Raw genomic sequence first — 20,587 nt, forward strand, 5'->3', positions numbered from 1 at the left:
TAATGTTATTATCTTAATTATGTCCTATAGCCTATTAACGGGTCTCTCAGCCTTCAAACCTTCTCTCCTACTAGGAGTCTCTCCAACTCCAAACCTTCTTCTATTAATCTATACTAATATCAGAGTGATCTTTTATTTTTATTCCTTTACAAGAATTTAATACATATATATTTTTTAAGTTTTTTATTTTAAGGGTGATTTTTAAAAAGCTAAGTCTGATAATGTTATTTCCCTGCTTGAGACATACAAGGAACTGAGCCCTGTTTACCTTTCATTTTTATCTCTCTTCACTACCCGCCCCTCCCCGCTATATGTTCCAGACATGAGAACTTACTTTTGGCAGCTGCCTAAATCACAATGCTATACTCCCCCTTCTAGACCTTATGAATATACTGCTTGCTTTGATCAACTCCTACTTACCCTTCAGAATTTCAATTCAGGTTTTACCTCCAATCTGGAAAAGCCCTATTGACCCCAATCTGGATAAATATCGTCTCGTGTCTTATCACAGTACCCTGTATATAATTCTGTTACATCATATTATAATTTCTTGTCTGCTTCTCCAACTTGGCTACAAGCTTCTAAAGCTGAACTGTCCATTATGGTATCTGCTAGTAGCACATGTGGCTATTTAATTTTACAAATTATATAAAATTCAAATTCAGTTCTTCAGACACACTAGCCATGTGTCCTGTGCTCAGCCAGTCACATATGCCTAGTGGCTATCATACTGGACTGTCCAGATACAGAATATTCCGCTTTTGCAGAAAGGTCTATTGTATAGGACTACTGCAGGCAGACTCACCTCCTCTGACATGGTTCTGGCCCTCAAGTAAGTGCTCAGTATTTGTGGAATTAATAAATGCATAAATAAATAAAAGGAAACTTGTGAAGTTAATGTCTGGCAAATTTTGCCCACCCCCACAGCTTGCTGAGGGGCATTTAAGTCTTCTCTTCCACCCCATCTCCCTGCCCCCTAAGTCCAGTGGTTGTAGCTGCTTCTGAGCTTATCCTCCTTAAAGATGCCTAAATGCTGGGATTTGTTTGGGGTTAGGTACACCATTTGTACTTAGGGTCACAAGTCCATATTGGTCTATGTACCTACACCTACTTCAATTTTCTTTAGAAGTCAGGTCAAATTTCAAGTCTCTTCAGATGACAGAAAGTTTCTCTAATCCTTCCTGATTTAGAGATTCATATATACAATGTACAAGAAGTAGATCAGAATCTTAAGTTGCATCTTAGAATTTTAAATTGCTCACCCTACAGTTTTAAGGAGACAAATCTGTCAGCACTTCATGTGTTTGGTGGGGATGCAGGCACTAGCTGTAACAAACTAAATGATTACCACATTATTTTTTCTTTTCTTCTTCTCTCTCTTTTTTTTTTTTTTAAAGAGAAGGAGGACTAGAGAGGAGAGGGAGAGAGAGAGAAGCTGAAGTAGGCTCTATGCCCAGTGCGGAGCCCGACGTGGGGCTCAGTCCACAACCCTGAGATCATGACCTGAGCCGAAATCAAGAGTCCGATGCTTAACCGACTGAGCCACCCAGGCGCCCTGATTCCTACATTTTCTTACAATAGTTATGACAATTCTAATGCAAGAGGAAAGCACTCATACATGTAGGTTAGCAGTACAGTGGCTTGTAATGCCAACAGTTTCTTGCTAATTTATAATCTTCAACTGTCTTATAACATGCATACCTATTTTCGTTTATTAAAGATTTATTTGAGAGAGCACGAGTGGGCGGGGAAGGGTGGGGTAGAGGGAGAGACAGAATGCCAAGCAGACCACCTGCTGAGCATGGAGCCCAACGTGGGGCTCCATCCCACAACCCTGAGATCATGACCTGAGCCGAAATCAAGAGTCGGACACTTAACCAACTGAGCCACCCAGGCACTCCATGCACACCTACTTTTACATGTTATTCCTCCTTTCTATTCTTATTTAGGTAGATGATAGTTTAGTAGAATGAGAATGCTTTTACGGACTAACAATGAGTCACTGAAACCCACAGAATTACCCAAAGCAGTAACACAAGAACTTCATTTAGTTGCTTATTTCAAGACACTTGAACATATTCCAGCTAGTCAACAGCAACTTTCCAGCAGACCACTGTATCAGATTAGGAAGTCACATGACACTTGGAATATATTGTCTTTACTACCATCAGAGATGGAGTCTGCTTCAGATGCTTCTACTGAACAGTAGCATTACAATTTCAGTTTTCTTAATTTCTCCCAATTCGTTTTAGGCAACCTTAAAGTAGAGAGGTCTCATATGACTTTCAGATAAATATACATAAATATTTTCATTTTACTGAACTGCATCACTGCCCCCCTCTACTCACAGCAATGGCACTGATTTTCCAACTTTGAGTGGTTAAAATACATTTAGGTGAACAAAACTGTTTCAGGAAGATTTGCTATTCTTTCAGCAGAAATGTGATCTTTGTGCATATGTATATGAATATATACATACACAAACGTATTAAGATAAAATACATTTCTACAAAATAAAATCCTATAAACTAAATGTTATTGTTAAATAAGATTATTCTGAAAATGTTCAGAGAACACATCAGAAAATGCTTAAGTTGTGGAGACCTCAAAGATGATTATTTAATGTTAATATCAGAAGAAAAACACCTCAGAATCGTAAACAATAAGTCAAATTTATCTTCAGAATTGTGTTAGCTATAGGATGAAAAAGTCACGTCATCTCCGCAGCGAACCTCACTTTAGCAAGAGAGTAAACATATTTCCTCCACATCAGCTGCAATCAAGGCATTAGCAGTATGCCATGATTGATTATCCTGGGACCCGTTGCTGAGAAATGGATGTGTAGCACAGGTTTTTATCACTATAGTCTGCAAAAAGCAAGTCCCTTGTTTAGATATCCTAGTTGTAATGAGTGACATTATTAGGTAGTTCTTCTATTTAAATGACATAAGGATTTAGTGTATCAGCAGCTTATAATAAACAAGCCCTTTCAACCTGATGACTCCTTTCCCTACACATAAGTACTTTTTGTGTTTATAATACAAGTGGTAATAGAAGACCATATGGTTGTGACTTTTAGCTAAAGTAAATGACATTTAAACAAACAAAAACAGCATTAGGATATTCAAGGATCTGAACTATAACCTAAATACACAGTACACTTTAAGGGGCTATTAGTGTTAACTATATACACTGACCATTTTCTAAAGCTGTTCAATTAGTGAGTTTTTCAGTTTGCTGATCAGTTTTTCAAAAATATTTTCCAATATACTGTCAAACACCTTTATCACTGGCATGTTGCCCCATTTACAACTTCTTTTAAAAAACACTGTATTTTTATCCTGAGAACATTTAATCAGTTCTTTCTGAAATGTAAAACTGTTTCTATTGCTCAGATCTCTGCCAATAACAATAATGATGTTGTTATTCACATATATATAATTTTTAAAAAGAAAAATACAAGAAAGTGGGAATGGTACAAACAGAGAGAGCAGTTCAGAAGTTATTGCAAGAAAACAAGATATGAATTTGTCTTGCACCCCAGTGGTAGCAGAGATAGTAGCAAGAAGTGGTCTAATTCTGATTATATTTAAAAAATACAGCCACCATGATTTGCTAAAGGATTGGATGTGCAGTGAAAGAGGAAAAGAGTCAAGGAAGACTCCAAGATTTATAACCAGAGCAAGCAGAAGAATGGAGTTGCCATTGCTGTGATGGGGATATGTGTGGGAGGAGCCAGTTTGGGAAAGAAGATCAGGAGTTTGGTTTCGGACATATTAAGTTTGAAGTGCCCATTGTATACTAAGGTAGAGAGAGCAGGCAAACTATTAGATATATGATTCTGAAGTTCAGGAAAGAGGTTGTAGTTGATATAAATTTGGGAGTTAAGTTAGGTAGTATTTAAAAGCATAAGACAGGATGAGGCCACCTAATGTGTGAGTGTATATGAACAAGAGAAGAAGTTTAAAATATGAACTCTTAGTTACTCCAAAGTTTGGAGGAACCAACAAAGGAATCTCAGAAGAAACAGAAAGATAGGGAAAAAACCCAGAGAATGTGCTGTCCCCAAAACTAAGTGAAACCAGGTTTTGAGAACAAGTATTTCAAATACTAACAACAGGTCAAGTAAAATGAGGACTGAAGTTGACCACTGGATAGATAACAGTTGGGACCCCTGACAATAACTGTTTCAGTGAAGTGGTGGGGACCAAAACGTAACAGGAATGAGCTCAAGAAAGAATATGAAGTTCAAGGCAGAGTCAATGAGTAGACACAACTCTTCCCTATAGGAGGATGTAGTGTCAAAGGAATTTGTTTATATGGTAAATTTTATAGCGTATTTGCTAATAGGAACTTACTATATTGCAAAATGCCTAAACTGTACCACAGTTACACCATGGATTAAAACCATAGCCCTGGACTATCACACAATGTTACCTTCAGAAAAATTATAAAGTGTTTTTCTCCATCTTTTCATTAACTTTATAACAAAATTTCACTATATTACCTGAGCCCTGGCCCTATTTTCCCTAGGAAAATGGAAACTACACTATATAGGCTTTTACACTGCATTTTGCCTACTGTGCAAATCAATAGGATAATGACCATTCATTTTTTGTATTTCCTATTTGCTAAATGCTTCTATTTCCAACTAAATTATTTTTGGCAAATTAGTGGCTTTTAACTTCAAACTGAGGAATTCTTATAGTATAGAAAGGCAAGTTATTCAAGATGTTTGAGCTGAGTATATATTTCTTCTGAAAGTCACAAATTAAGCTCATATCCTAGTAGCCAATGCTTAGCCCATAACCCAAAGCAAGAATTACTGGCCTCAATACCATTGAAATGAGCAAAACCCACTGCAACAGCACCTGATAGGGACTGCTCAGTTTCCAAATGCTTAATGTAAAAAATAAATCATGGTTTGTTAAGTATTCCTGCCACATGGACTTTTAGAACTCCAGACTGAATAAAATGGTTCCACATCACTTAACCAATGATCTGTTTATATTCTTTTTTGCCAACTTGGGAACAATGCTATTTCTTTCATATGCAAAACTCTATGTTCTAGGTTCCAAATGACAATTTTGGTGTTTTCTTTCCGAAACACCTACTTAGGAGAATTTTTTTGGGGGGGGCCTGGAATTCAAAACACATTTAACATTCATCACCTTTACCAAGCAGCTCAATCAAGATCTGAATAGTAATGTCTTCATCATAAACAACAATGATTTTTCTAAGATGATACATCGGTAAAGGAAAGAACCCATTTCATAAAATACAGCACCAGTGTGCTTCAGAGATAACTGAAAAAGGGAACCCTCTAGAGGAGGAGACCATGTAAAGGTTTGGATATCTCTTCAGAGTGCTCCAAACTTGGATGAATTTTTGTTATAAATCACCTTGATTAATGGAACACATTTGCTAAAGTGGTTCTATAATAACTACACAATTCTTGTTGCTTGAAAAACCCAGCCTAGAAAAACTGGTGGAGGCAGGGAAGCCTTCAAAAAGTCACTGGCTTCTCTTTTAGGACCAATACTGTCCCTGATCAGAAACAGTTCCCTTTCTTTTTAAAAAATAATGAAGACAAATATATTTTAAGGGAAGTACAATTTGATGAGATGGGAGTATAAATAATAATAATAATCAGTAGAGAATATTTTGGGAGAAGTAGTAGTAGCATGGTAAGGAATATAAATTCTCAATGGAGCCAGGCTACTTGTGTTTTAATTCCAACCTTTTTTTTTTTTTTTTTCACTAACTGTTTGAAACTGGCAATCTGTTTAACCTCCCCATTGTCCAGTTTTCTCATCTGTCAAATACTGTCACTACCTATGTTATTGGGTTGCTGTTGTGATGATTATAAATTAACCCTTGTGAAGAGTTTCAACAGTATCTGGTACAGATGAAGTATATAAGTGTTGGCCAATAGTATTACAGTTATGTCTGTCATTTATAAACATGCAAACCAAAGTGATTGGAATATACCTAGAACAATATAGCAGTGTCCTCTAATTTATCCATTCATTGAACATAAAAATTCAATGAATATTTTCCTTAAATAGAATATTCAAAAAAATTTACATCTTACAGTCCTCTGATTGTCTTCTCGGTACTTAGTAAATATCTAATCCCCTGATATTCTTCCTCTAATAACTCTTAATAAGAAAACAATTGTGTGGTGTTTAAGTACACAGATAGCAGATGCCATCACTTACATGTTTTGTTGTTCTACCTATTGATATGGGTATGTTCTACCTATTGATACTTCTACCTAAGTATATGCTTGTTGCTAAAACAACTTAAAAGTGACTAGAAGGTCTCATGAAATGTTAACAGTCATATGAAGGTGAAATCATTATGTAAAATTCTGACATTTTTGAAGAATAAAAGGATACAATGTCCATGATGAAGGTCATAGAAAAATAGATTACCTGATACCACACTATCACCTTCAACATTATCACCATCAGCTAACAATTACTAGTATATTTAGCACTGTGGTAATAAACATTAAAAGCATTTGCACTGCTGAACCATAATCTATTATGATGGTACAAAAATAATAGATTTAATAATCTATTGATCAAACTCACAAGGCAATCAGAGGCTATTATAGTTCAAAATAAATACACAATGATCAAGAGAATTTAACTCTTAATTATTTGCTTATATTGGGGATGAAAATAGAGGTAAAGTTAGGTAACAGATCTAACAGCTGCATCAATAATTTGAGGGTGACACAGAAAATTTAAAGAAAAGTAAAAAATTAAGTTATAATTATTAAAGTAAGACAAGTACATGCTGAGTAAACAAAAGGCCACCCTCCCCTGCCATGAGCTCTGTCATGGCAGCCATGTGATCGGTGAAAGGAGCTAAAATTACATCTGCTCTTCACTCGTCCATCCTGCTGCTCTTGCTTTCTTTTTCTAATTGGATAGTCAAGTTGACTAGAGCAAGGTATATACAATTTCTAGCCTAAAAATTTAAGTAGGATTTAAAAAGACTATAGACTTTGATTTTACCATATTTGCCACTAATAAGTCAGTGGAAAAATTTTCTAAGCCAGGATCCCAGATGGCATTTAGCTGGCATGTCTCCTTTGTCTTCTCCAATCTAAGACAATTTTTGTCTTTCCTTGTTTTTCATGACCTTGACATTTTTGAAAGAGTTTTAGTCAGTTATGTTGCAGAATGACACTCAGGGTTTGTCTGATATTTTCTCATGATTAGACTGAGGTTACACTTACTTTTGCAAAAATATCACAAACGTGATGTGCCTTTCTTAATGCTTCATTTCAGGGGCTACATTATGTTGATATGTCTTTTTATTGGTGAAGTTAACCTTGATCACTCAATTAAGGTGGTGTTTGCTAGTTTCTCCTCTACCAACTACTATTTGTCCCTTTGTAATATCTTGAAAGAGATACCTTGAGACTGTGCAAATAAACTATTTTTCTCAAACTTTTGCCCAAAATTTTGACATCCATTGGTGAATCTTGCCTGCAACAATTATTGAGATATTTATATAGGGTTTTAAAAGAAACTAAAATATATAAAATATAATGGCCAAATTGTTCTGGATACAAACATATTTAACTTCTACTGAATGCAGCATTTTAACTTATATTCAAAATGTGAATTAAAGTTATTTTCTTTTGTCAGTGTGTTCAGTTAATATTAATCAATGAGTAATAATTAAAATGTTACTTACATAACTATGGCTTTTAAAGAAATCTGATGGACTATTGGTGAGGATTTTGTCTCCTTCCAAACCAATTACTCTTTTACAAATGTTTGATTTTGGATCACTTGGGCTTTTTGCAATCACAATGTCACCTCTGAGGGGAAAAAAGTCAAAGAAAGGTCAGTGTTATTTATTAAACATAAACACATGGATGGCACTGCTATAATACTTTTATAACTTAAACAAAGCCACACCCTTTATCCTCTCACATATTGACCCTCTCATATATTTACCAGCTTTGAGAAACTTTGTGACTGAGTTTTATGGGTCAGAATCCAACAGGAGTAGTGGAAAAGCTATTAGAAGATTTTAAAATTTCTGGTAATTCCATAACAACCATCTTCTGCACTTTATCCACTATGTGTTACTTCTGTATCCAAATTTTTAGAACCAAAACTATAGAAAAGCAATTCCACATAAGTACCACCAAATTAAGTAAATTTTACTGTCCAGCCATTAGTACTGATTGACTCTAGAGCACATAAAAACATAGGAACAGCATAAATATTTCCCTAGAGCTCAAAGAATCAAGGAATTACAGCATATAAATAACAAGATAATTTACAGTATAGTCAAAAAAACTTCTTTTTGAGGAAGAATATCAGAAGACACAGCCAAATAAAATGCTAAAAGCTGCCCAAACGTATACTACAAAAAGTAAATTGGTATATCAAACATATAATACCAACATGGGTATGAATACATGTAGAAGGCATGATTCATGGAAGAAGTAACAATATACATGTATTAGAAGAAAAAGAAAGATCTTTAAAAGTGTAAATGAAGGAGACAAAATGGAGGAAGGAGACAAAATAGGACTAAGCGCTCACCAAACAGAACACAACACTCTTTCTGAAAAAAATGAGTAGTAAGTGAATTCTGTCGACTAACACATATTTGAAAGGATTTAATTGTCTATATTATCTGTACATAGTTCCATAAATAATTTGATGTTACTTATAATAAAAGGTGCATATATCAAAATATCAAAAGCCATAAAAATAAAAGGAAAATGACAGTCAAATCAGAAACCTAGTTATCGCTACATATAAGTATTAATAAGAGTTCTAAACCTTTTGGTAGCCAAGTCAAAAATGAAAATCTGATTAATTACACAGGAATGATTAACAAAATAAAGTTTAGTTTGGGAGGTAAAACAAAATTGTCTTAAACACCTAAATCAAAGAGGAATATACAAGAAGGATTCTCATGTAAGGTAATAAAAGACACCATCCTCCTCAGAAATTTTACAGTAATAGTATTCAGGGGAATGATAATTTCTTGTGGTTAGAGTTGAAAGCTATTAAAACACTAAATTCTATATTTGCAGGTATTATAAGGCTGCCTTTTTTTTGAAATGGGATAAACTAGTCTCTTTTCAACCAAATGGAACCATGCCAGTGGAACTTTCAGATGAACAAGTTTGCAAAGATTATTACATACTAAACAAAGTTGATTTTGGCTAGCTTTGGGGAAAGAAATGTTTTCTGTGGGTGTTTTATTCAGCTTTCATTTTTTAACAAAATAATAAATATGATCCTTAAATTCTGCACTTACATGGCAACAAAAAAAATCATAATTCAGCAAAGGTAGCTTTTTAAAAATATTTTATTTAATTATTTTTAAAATTTTATTTATTTATTTATTTTTTAGTTTAGGTAGGCTCCACGCCCAATGTGGGGCTTGAACTCATGACCCTAAGATTAAGAGTCACATGCTCTACTGACTGAGCCAGCCAGGCGCCCCTCAGTCAAGGTGTTTTTACAGAAACCAATATTTATGCAGACTATACTTCTGGTGGTCTAACTAGATATATGTATAGAGCTTAGATCAAAGTAATTATTCTTTGGTTTCTCAACTTTTTTCAAATAGGGTTTTAAAAGGAACTTAATAGAAATTTTCCTTTCTCATTTATAGTTATAAACATGCTTATTATCCAATTAAATTGTAAGCTTTTGAAAAGGGTCAATATCTTATTCATCTTAACATTCTCTGTACTGCACATCTTATAAATTAGGTGCTCATTAACTATTTGGTGAAAGAATAAGTAGTAATAGTAGTAATAAGAGACTCTGTTTTAAATATGAGTGTTCTGTGCATTTAACTGAAAAGAGATCCATGTGCTTTAGATACCAGTTATGGAGACTTTCATTTTTCCTAAATGGATGGCTATTCTAGCTTTAGAAACAAGCAGCTAGCTAACGGATCTCTTGCCAAGGGTCAGAGATTCCCCTGAAATCTCAGGAGTTCTGTGCTACAGATAAAAGAAAAAGAATACTCAGAACAGTACTATTTTTAAAGTTGAACTTACAAACTGACAACCTTGGTTATAAAAGTTATTTGGTATATGTCATATAAATGCCAGATTTTAAGCTGTCCTTCAATCTAAGGGCCCCTTGATTGAACTGAATACAAAGTGAAACCTTACAAGAATCTTAACTTACTGAATGTAGTTATTTGTATTACCCATCTGAATGCAAAGATTATCTATTTTAAAAAAAAGATGATTTTGAGCTATTCATTCACAATCTATTTAGCCAACAAGTTCAGCTCCTTGTTAAGGATGCTCAAGGACTGAAAGTAAAATCTTGTCAATAGCATGGAAAACAGCAGCTTATCTTCATGCTGCAGTGATGCTAGGCCTCCAGTTAATCCAAAGACTGTATGAAGTGATTTGGATTTAAGTTAAAAAGAAAAGAAAGCTAGAACACAACCTGTTACGTAAGTCTTATTTTATAACCCCATAATTATCAATTAGGTGTCTTCAAGTTGTTATGAGTAAAAGATCTGAAGGAGAATCTTACCTAGGGACGACGCTAGACTATACAGCTTGACCAAGAGATAACTTCTATCTACAGAACCTAAAATTCAAAGAACAGTTTTACACCATTCTTGATGACTTTTAGGTAATGTGAAACAGACTACAGAAAAGGCAAATAATGAAAGAGGAGTGCTTAAACCTACTTATACCATAAGCTAAATACCAACTCTAGTGAGCCAAATTTGAAGTTTATGCAAATGAAAAGGTGGTATTTTTTCAGAATTATGAAAAACTAATGAACCCAAAATTTTAGGGAATCAGGTGCCCTTTAGAAAATACATTAAATTACTAATACTTGACATTCACTCAGAAGGAATAATATACAGTTAAGTAGAATAAACAGTATCACAGGGACTGGAAACACCATTTAGAATAGGATTTTTAAAAATTTAGTTGCACTGATATGTGGAATTTGAGAAACAAGACAGAGGATCATAGGGGAAGGGAGGGAAAAATGAAACGAGGAAACCAGAGAGGGAGACAAACCATAAGAGACTCTTAATCTCAGGAAACAAACTGAGGGTTAATCTCAGGAAACAAACTGAGGGTTGCTGGAGTGGAGGGGAGTGGGAGGGATGGGGTGGCTGGGTGATGGACACTGGGGAGGGTATGTGCTATGGTGAGCGCTGTGAATTGTGTAAGACTGATGAATCACAGACCTGTACCCCTGAAACAAATAATACATTATATGTTAATTAAAAAAAAAAAAAACAAAACTTAGTGGCAAACAGTATTTGTAAGGAGTTTTTCAACTTAATTAATTGGGAGACTCGGGATAGATAAGATTCCTGGCTCCCAGCTATATATGGTGCTATCGTCTAAAGATCATCAAGTGCTCATCATAAGCTGTCGAGAATAAGACAGTCATCAATAGAAATACAGTATTAAAAAATGTAAAGACCAATCACTGATTTGGTATGCAATGTAGTTCCTAAGTCCCTAGGTTCTTCACTCAAAACTCTGTAGAGCCACCCCCCCCGACCAAAAGTAAAGTGGGCTTGATCGTACATTATAAAAGGGACTGCTGTTCTATTTCAGCCAATAATGCAAGGGACACAAGGACCCAAAAGACTGTGCATGTTTACAGAAACTATTAAAATTTCTCAAACAGAGAAAATATTTGAATTAAAATTTTAACTAGCTGGCCATTAATTTGGTTATTTAAAAAAGAGTTTTTAAAGATAAACTACAAAAAAGACACAATGTGTATACATGTTTTCACTATAACTTTAATATATCTATGACAGAAATTTACCTTTGGATACCATAAAAATGTCGACTAAGATTTTCTGCAAAGACAATATCTGAATTTTGAATTGTAGGCTCCATTGATGGTCCAGAACACTGAAAAGAGAGGTACTTTTTTAATTTGAATTGAAACCCTTTTTTAATGTAACAAATTATCTGAACAGGCTTATAAGAAAGAAAATCAAACAAACGTTCTTCAAGTTTGGAGGATGATTTATAAGTTGGAAGCTGCTAGATAAGCTCAACCCTACACAGTGGCCACCAGATCTGGAAACACAGGCAAAAATATTAAAAATAGTTTACTGAGAATACATTACAATATATGAATAAAATACCTATGTTTCCAAATTTTGATCATCCTGTATAATGTAAGCTCCATGAGGTCAGGGACCTTATCACTCATGTTCCCAGTTATATAACCAACGCCAAAAAGAGTGCTTGGCATAAAGCTGATAATAAATATTTAAAAAAATAAACGAATGATTTATTTATTTTGTTGCTATTATCAAATATCCAGTGCCCATGATGGTAATTTATTAAGTAGTATCATACTATTCTCAACAAGTTCGTGCCTTGAGTTCTCTTCCAACAGAATAGCTTACTCACTTGATGGGTCTGCAACTTCATTTTCTATTGAAAAAACAGTGGCATAATGAGATGCACTTTAAAAACTTTCTATTAGAGTGTGTTAAAACAATGATCTTCATATATACCTCAAAACTGTAATAAATGATCATTGCCACTTAAAATATCTAAATACAACAATCTCCATTGACTTCACTTAGGCGTTGATAAAACTTTTTACTCAAAACCTCCCACTGAGGCAGAAATAATAAAGAACACAATGAAAGTTTATGTCTGCTACCTGTGTAGCCCACTGGAAGTACCAATGTAAATTTAAAAAAAGAGGAGACTTTCAGTTAAATATATTTGCATTTCTCCAGCTAAATTTGAGGTTGTATGACTGTGAATCCCTTAGAGTAAACCTGATAAAAAGCAATACCACCAACCAAACCCACTCACCGGGCATTCAATTTATTCTTTCATTTACCTGACAAAAGATCAGTACAGTCACAGTTGACAGATTTATTATGCTATATTTAGAAAAAGCATTGGTTGGGGGGCAGCCTTAGCATTTTAATATTGACACCAAGCAGGATAATCATTTGTTTTAATGACAGTTAAACACAACTGGTTAAGAGCAGGAGTTTTGAAAATCAGAGAATCTGTGTTGAAATTCCAAATCCACTTACTAACTGTGGAACCTGAAGCAAGTGACTTAAGCTTTCTGAGCCTCAGTTTGTCATATATATAATGGATTTCTAGTAAGTATCTCACAGAGTGGAAAAGATTAAATGAGCTAGTAAATATAAAACATCAAACATCACTGGAACACAGTAAGTAGAAATCAATAAATGATGAAAACTATTATTAGATTATTAATAGGGCCCATCAGAATACAGAACCATATTTGAAGTAATGGTTCTTAATTTTATACCAGTGCTAATTCCAACACAGTCTCTTACATCCCACAATTTAGAAAGATTTTGTTTTAATAGTCACATTTTAGTCACTAAATGACTTCAATTAAAATAAAGGAAAAACACATTTTCCTTCAATTAAAAAAAGTACATACTTAAAATTATTATTCTTCTATGTAAAAACTTACCATGACAACACCACCAACGTATTCAAAAGCACAATGAGCTATACAGCCATACTGAATAGTATAGCCAACAAGTCGAAAGGTTTTTCCCAGAACACCGCGGAGCATAGTTCTATGCAGACTCTGCTACCATTGGCCTGATGGTAAATTTCAAAAAGTTTCATAATCAATACTATTTAAAACACTTAAGAAATAGCTCAACTGTAAAATATTTACAATCACCCAGAATGATAGTAAATGCCTAATACGGTTTGGTGCAGAAAAGCAAGAGCTTATTTTCATTTGTCTTAATGATATTTTAAATGGCAAATTAAAGCCACTTAATACTTTGATCTGAACAGAGATTATATTCAGATAATATCACTGGGTTCACATATAAATTAGATAACTAGTAGACTCTGATTTTATCTGTCTCCTTTCATGCTTTTTTTTCTTGGTATTAATATAGATACCTAAGAAAAGATACTAACTCTTTCAAAGTAGTAATAATAGTTTTTCATACTGTTGCCTGCTATACTATATCAGTTCTTGCCATAATATGACATAAAAGAGAAAGTACTAGAATAGGTATATGGAAATTCAAGTATTAAATTGATACTTTCATTAACTTGTATGATCTTCAATGACTTACTTAACCTCTCTTGGCCTGAAAATAATATCTTATTGAATGGTTCTGAGAATAAAATTCAATAACATGTCAAAGTGCTTTGTAAATTATACAGTTACATTCAGTTGTCAGTTACTGACTACTGATACAGTAATGAACACATTAATACTATGAAACAACATAAAGAACCATCTAAAGATTTTTTTAAAGCTACCTAAAAAGTTAATATTATTCATCTAAAATATTCCTAGTAATCTGTCTCTTCCCTTTCCATTTATCTGTTACAACTACATTTCAAGAATTTCTCAACTAATGGCCTAACGTATAGGCCTAGGCTACTATGCACTGTTCTCAGATTAAATTTACTGAAACAAATCAATAATAGTAATATGATGTAACATTTGCTCAATACTTGCTATATATCAGGCTTTACAAATTAACCTCTGCAGATATTATCATCCTCATTTTATAGATAAGAAAAAGGAGCCTAAGAATAGTAAACTTCCGTACTCAACATCACAAAGTTGGAAAAGGATTATGTTACACTGACTCCTGTATTACTCTCCTACTCCCACAAACTCAGTGGCTCTCTCCTGGATGAAGTACAGATTAGACTCATTTTCAGGATCCATGAGAGATGGCTCCCATCCCAACCTCAGTTTCCAAGCTGATCTTCCCTGATACTCCTACATGACCTGACTACTCAATAATACTGGTTTGTTCTTCAGGTAAACTTTGCCAGCAAACACTTATTTATGCCAACACCCATGCCTGGAATAATCTTCATGATATCCATCATCTATCTAATTTGTAACTCTTCTCCAAATGCTCTCAATAGGCAAGATTTTCTTTCTCTTCTGGGTTCCCATGGATCTTAATGTTCATTTTTTAAAAATATATAGCATTGAGAGCACTTTTTCTAAAAAGTTGACCTGCCTGAATTTAGAACCTGGATCCACCATATTTTAGCTGTGTGACTTCCAGGAAGTTATTATGCCTCAGTGAGTCTCAGTGTCTTTATCTGTAAAATGGACTTAATACCTATCTAAAAGAGTTAGGACTATATTAGCAATCAGACATGTAATCTGTGTTACAGAGTATTTCAATAAATGCTAGTTATTCACTTAGCAATTCACATATGCTTTATAACCTCATAATATTAGTTGCATTTTCAATTATCTAAGTTTCTTGCTAACTGATCTTTAAATAATAGAATTTTACAGCCTGCAGCATAGGACTATATCTTTTATATGTGTTATATTATTAGTGTTCATTCACCTATTAAACATTTACTATGTCTCCTCCTCTAACAAGTCTTCCTTGGCACCCTCCCAAGAAATGTTACTTATGCTTTGTGTCACTCACCTTCCTTAGGCATACACTGATTATAATGCTTACCACACTATATTGTTTATATTTTTTTCCCTTATTACACTACATTTGTTTATATGTGTGTGGGCAGTGACTGTGCTAATCATCTTTGAATCTGCAGGGCCTACCAAAGAAGACAGTAAACAGAAGGCTTATCTGAGGAAATCAACGAATGAATTTTGAACCCAATCTCCTATGCCTTCCATATCTTCATTATTATAGAATGGTTATAATGTTCAAAATGATGAGAAGACAGGTGAGACTTTTGGTTAATGAAGAGACATGTTAATGTCGTATTCACTGACAAAAGAAATTGTCAGTAACATATTAAAAAGTCTTCTCATTAAATCATTCAGGTAATACAAAAAATAACTCCTCCCATAAGGAGGAATGAGAAATTTGGTTTAGTTATAACTGTTGTATTTTAAAAACTAGTAATTTTTGGAGCTCAAAAAATAAAAAGTGCTATTTAAAAATAAAAACACTTTATAATTGAAACTATTAATTCAAACAGACTTAAGAGGAAAACTGAAATAATAACAGAGCATATTTTATCTATAAAGTTAATTAGGTTGCCTAGGAACTACTATGCTCTAACTATAAAATTAGGGAAAAGTGGGATAAGTCCTATAGCTTAGCTCTGAAAATGTGATCTATGATAATAAATCCGAAAAGTAGTGCGATGGATATTACATTTTAAAACTAAAATAAAAATGGGCTTACATTAGAGAGGAGATAGTATTATTAAACAAGAGGAAACATATGGCACTTACCAAGAAGCTATTGCTAATATAGGTGAAAGGTGAAATTAGAGGTTAAATCACTTAGCAATCTACCAAAATTTAAAACATTTCGATTATGCAATAGAAGCCACTTGGTTAAAAAACATACTCAAAAATACAAAGATGCTGTAACTATACAATGGTTCTGAATCACTGAGAAGGCTTGTTATTCACTCCCATTCAGAAGTAATTGGGGCCATAAAGCCTTTTTTTATGACACAGATAATGCCCAACGCCAAATACAATGTTTGTAATGAAACGGTCTCATAAAATATCAGAAGAAAGAAGTTAACAGACACTGTTTCTTCCTGACAGATATTGGCAACACGGTAGAGTGTGAAGTATCTAAAATTACTTTGGGGGCGCCTGGGTGGCTCAGTCGTTAAGCGTCTGCCTTCGGCTCAGGTCATGATCCCAGGGTCCTGGGATCGAGCCCCGCATCGGGCTCCCTGCTCAGTGGAAAGCCTGCTTCTCCCTCTCCCACTCCCCCTGCTTGTGTTCTCTCTCTCGCTGTGTCTCTCTCTGTCAGATAAATAAATAAAATCTTTAAAAAAAATAAAAATAAAATAAAATTACTTTGGATATTAGTCTCTTAAGGGGGAAAAGAGAGCTATAGAGAGAAATCTGAGGATAAAGGCTATTTGGCCCTGTATTTTAAAAGTGCATTGAGAAGCACTGTTGAGAAATATTGAAACTGAGAATCAGAGCTCATGGATTTTTTTTTTTTTTAAGAGTAATCTTTAAAAAGGGCGCCTGGGTGCTCAGTCGTTAAGCGTCTGCCTTCAGCTCAGGTCAGGATCCCAGGGTCCTGGGATCGAGCCCTGCATCGGGCTCCCTGCTCAGCGGGAAGCCTGCTTCTCCCTCTCCCATTCCCCCTGCTGTGTTCCCTCTCTCGCTGTGTCTCTCTCTGTCAAATAAATAAATAAAATCTTTAAAAAAAAAGAGTAATCTCAGAGTGGAAAGTAGCATTCATATAAAACACAAATAAGCCACACACTGCTGGCACTTAGTAGCCTTACTAGGAAAAAAGATTAAGACAGAGGTTATAAACCCCTGGTTTACATAGTTATTTCAAAGGTCCATGAATCTATATGTGCATATATGCACTGGATAACTTCTGCTTGTCCCTTCAGATTTACTCTCCGCCCTTCTCCATACTACTCTCTGCCCGAGGAAAACTGACCTATATGAAATACATCAAGGCACTCCTGTACTCTTTAATTCAACTCCAGCAGGAAGTCAAAGGAAGGAAGAGTTATGTATTTTCCTGGTTCCTTTCCTGTGGACTCTTCTTAGGCTCACTATGTCTTTGGACCAAAGGCAGTCTGCTGTGCAGTAATTGCTCTTTTAGGTTCCTATAACCCTTCCTTTCCCTGGTCCCTTCGAGCTTAGGAGTGAAAACAGATTTACTGATGCTAGATCCTGTTCCAACCCTGGTGATTCTCCAGTATCTTGCGCACACCTCTGTAACTAGATTCTGTAAATAAACCTTCCTTAAATTATCCTATTTTGAGTGTGTCAGCTATTTCCCATAGGCACCCTGATGATATACTACTTGCTAAAAAAACAACTCATCATGTAGAAGTTTACAATATTTGATATTGAAGAAGTAATTCTCATAAACAGGCATTTGCAACACTGCTGATGGTTGTGCAAAACAGACAACCCCTAAGAAGAGGAATGTGGCTATCGTAATGACATAGACATTTTACTTTCTGACCCAACAATCCCCACTTTTAGGAATTATCCAAAAAAATACAGCGCCAAGATACAAAAACATCATGTGCACAAGATTCTTTATATTAGCATTATCGGAAATAGCAAAATCAGAAACAAGTCAAATATACATCCATAGAAAACAGGTTAACTAAATTACGGCATATCCACACAAAGGAGTTCTATACACGCATGGGGGGAAAAAAGAGTTCTATGAGCTGATATGAAATGATTTCTAGGTAAACTACTTAAAAAAAAAAAAAAGGTGCAAAATAGTAACATCATTTCTGGGAAAAAGGAAAGAGAATATATATATATATTTTTTTTTGTTTTGTTTGTTTGTTTTCAAAAAGAAAATAACCCAGGGGCACCTGGGTGGCTCAGTAAGTTAAGCATCTGCCTTCCACTCAGGTCATTGATCCCAGGCCCTTGGAATGGAGCCCCGAATCAGGCTCCCTGCTCAGCAGGGAGTCTGCTTTCCCCCACCCCCCACTCTTTCTCTCAAATAAATAAATAAAAATCTTTAAAAAAAGAAAAGAAACCAGAAGATAATGAAAATGGTTACATTTATAAAGGGAGTAGATGGGAACAGTGTGAAAGGGACAAGGACAAATACACTTCTGTATATAGTTCTGAGTCAAATGCTTTTACATACCAAAAAAAAGAGAAGTAAACAAAAAAGATTTAAAAAGGGAATTTAAAAATTGAAAACAAATAAGAAAAATAAGCCTATCTGTATACTCAAAATGCCAACACTACCAAAGAGAAGAAGTAATTCAAGTATTTTTGAACACATATAGTCTATATAGTCTAAGGTCAAAAAAAATTACAAATGAAATCTTAAACTTCTCTTAGTAGGTTTATTATTCTTTTATGTGTATTTCAGATAACACAGATGAGTAAACATTAAATTACTGGAAGCAAGATTCTCAATGTTAGAGAGAAAGAAGCAAGAAATACAGACTGAGAAGTTAAGGATGAGTTGGGAGGTATAAAAACAAACATTTAAATAAAGAAATATGGGGCGCCTGGGTGGCTCAGTTGTTAAGCGTCTGCCTTCGGCAAGGGTCATGATCCCAGGGTCTTGGGATCGAGCCCCACATTGGGCTCTCTGCTCGGCGGGAGGCCTGCTTCTGCCTCTCCCACTCCCCCTGCTTGTGTTCCCTCTCTTGCTGTCTCTCTCTCTGTCAAATAAATAAATCTTCAAAAAAATAAACAAATAAATAAATAAATAAATAAATGTGTGTGTGTGTGTGTTTGTCTGCCTGCCTCTATTAAATATCATCCTAGCTCTGACCACTGAAAAGAAGCAATGACACTGCAGTAGTAATGAGCACACTTAGCACTCAGAGTTTTGGGTTCCAATTATCATTCCCCAATGGGAGAAATAGTTTAGGGCAGAACAATCTTGTGCCAAAAAGCAAGTATGTGCTCAAAGACAAATGCAGACATAGGAACCATTTTAAAGAGTCTCCCACTGGCCAAATGTGGGATTAAAAAAAAAAAAAAAAAGTAATAACAGTAATGGATAATACATTAGATTTAAAATAAAATCTATTGAGTACATACTGATTTTTTAAAAAAGATGTATGTGTTGGAGACAGGAAAAATTCTTTATCAAAATATGCCAGCTAATAAATATAGAGGGAATAATAAAACTACTACATCAATCTAGTAACTGATTCAGGCAAGGGTCGGTCATTAATAGATGCTAAAAATTACTGGGTGAAAGGTTGTTGGTAAACAGGATATGTGCAAAGTATTAAAGTAAATAACTTATTAATTAAATAAAATACCTTTAATCAAGAGATATGGCAAACATTATCTTATATGCAAATATATGCTGCATAAATAATGGTACAAACTGATATGATGTAGCTCCTTGCATTGATGCAATGACAAGTACATCATCATCTGTGTACTATTCTTAAAAATGTGTAACCTGAATCTAATTATGAATAATCAGACATATCCATTCCATACATTCCTTGTGGTCATTCTACAAGACAATAACTTGAACACTTAAAAAAAATATAAGTTCAATGAAAGAAAAACAAATAATAAAACTACAATTTTAATTACAAAAAAATACAAGGACGTGATGATTAAATACAGTATGAAATCCTTAACTGGACCCTGGAGTGAAAGAAAAAAAAGGCAATAAAAGACATTATGGGGATAATGGGAAATTTGAACATGGTTTGTAAATCAAATACATCATTGTTTCAATATTAAATTTCTTTTTTTTTTAAAGATTATTTATTTCAGAGAGAGAGAGAGCGTGCGCAAGAGCTGGAGGGACAGAGGGAGAGGGAGAGAGACTCTCAAGCGGACTCCATGCTGAGTGTGGAGCCTGACACGGGGCTCAATCCCACAACCATGAGATCATGACCTGAGCCGAAACCAAGAGTCAGACACTCAACCAACTGCACATAGGCACCCCACAATGTTAAGATAACACTATCACAACTGTGCAGGAGAACAATCTTGTTCACGGGAGAGAAACACCGATTCAGAGACGGATGTCATGTCTGCAACTTTCTTTCATATAGTTTACTTCTACTACTGAGAAAAAGAGGTGGTAGATGTAGATAGAGAAGTTTATAGACAGACACATAAACATATAT

General features: G+C 34.7%; 1 protein-coding gene across 7 annotated transcripts in view; it reads right to left on the bottom strand.

The window, feature by feature from the left end:
- IMMP1L (inner mitochondrial membrane peptidase subunit 1) overlaps positions 1 to 20,587 on the bottom strand; it is an 80,277-nt gene that overhangs the window by 13,460 nt on the left and 46,230 nt on the right. For all 7 annotated transcript variants that reach the window (XM_032413871.1, XM_032413870.1, XM_032413872.1 and 4 more), the window contains 3 exons: positions 13,488 to 13,621; positions 11,826 to 11,914; positions 7,717 to 7,843 (listed from right to left, as the gene is read on the bottom strand). In XM_032413871.1, the coding sequence (XP_032269762.1) occupies positions 7,717 to 7,843; positions 11,826 to 11,914; positions 13,488 to 13,592 (321 nt within the window). In that variant the 5' untranslated portion in view covers positions 13,593 to 13,621. The remainder of the gene's footprint in view (positions 1 to 7,716; positions 7,844 to 11,825; positions 11,915 to 13,487; positions 13,622 to 20,587) is intronic.

This window comes from Phoca vitulina, unplaced genomic scaffold, assembly GCF_004348235.1.
Source record: "Phoca vitulina isolate PV1807 unplaced genomic scaffold, GSC_HSeal_1.0 scaffold16, whole genome shotgun sequence".
Taxonomy (NCBI): domain Eukaryota; kingdom Metazoa; phylum Chordata; class Mammalia; order Carnivora; family Phocidae; genus Phoca; species Phoca vitulina.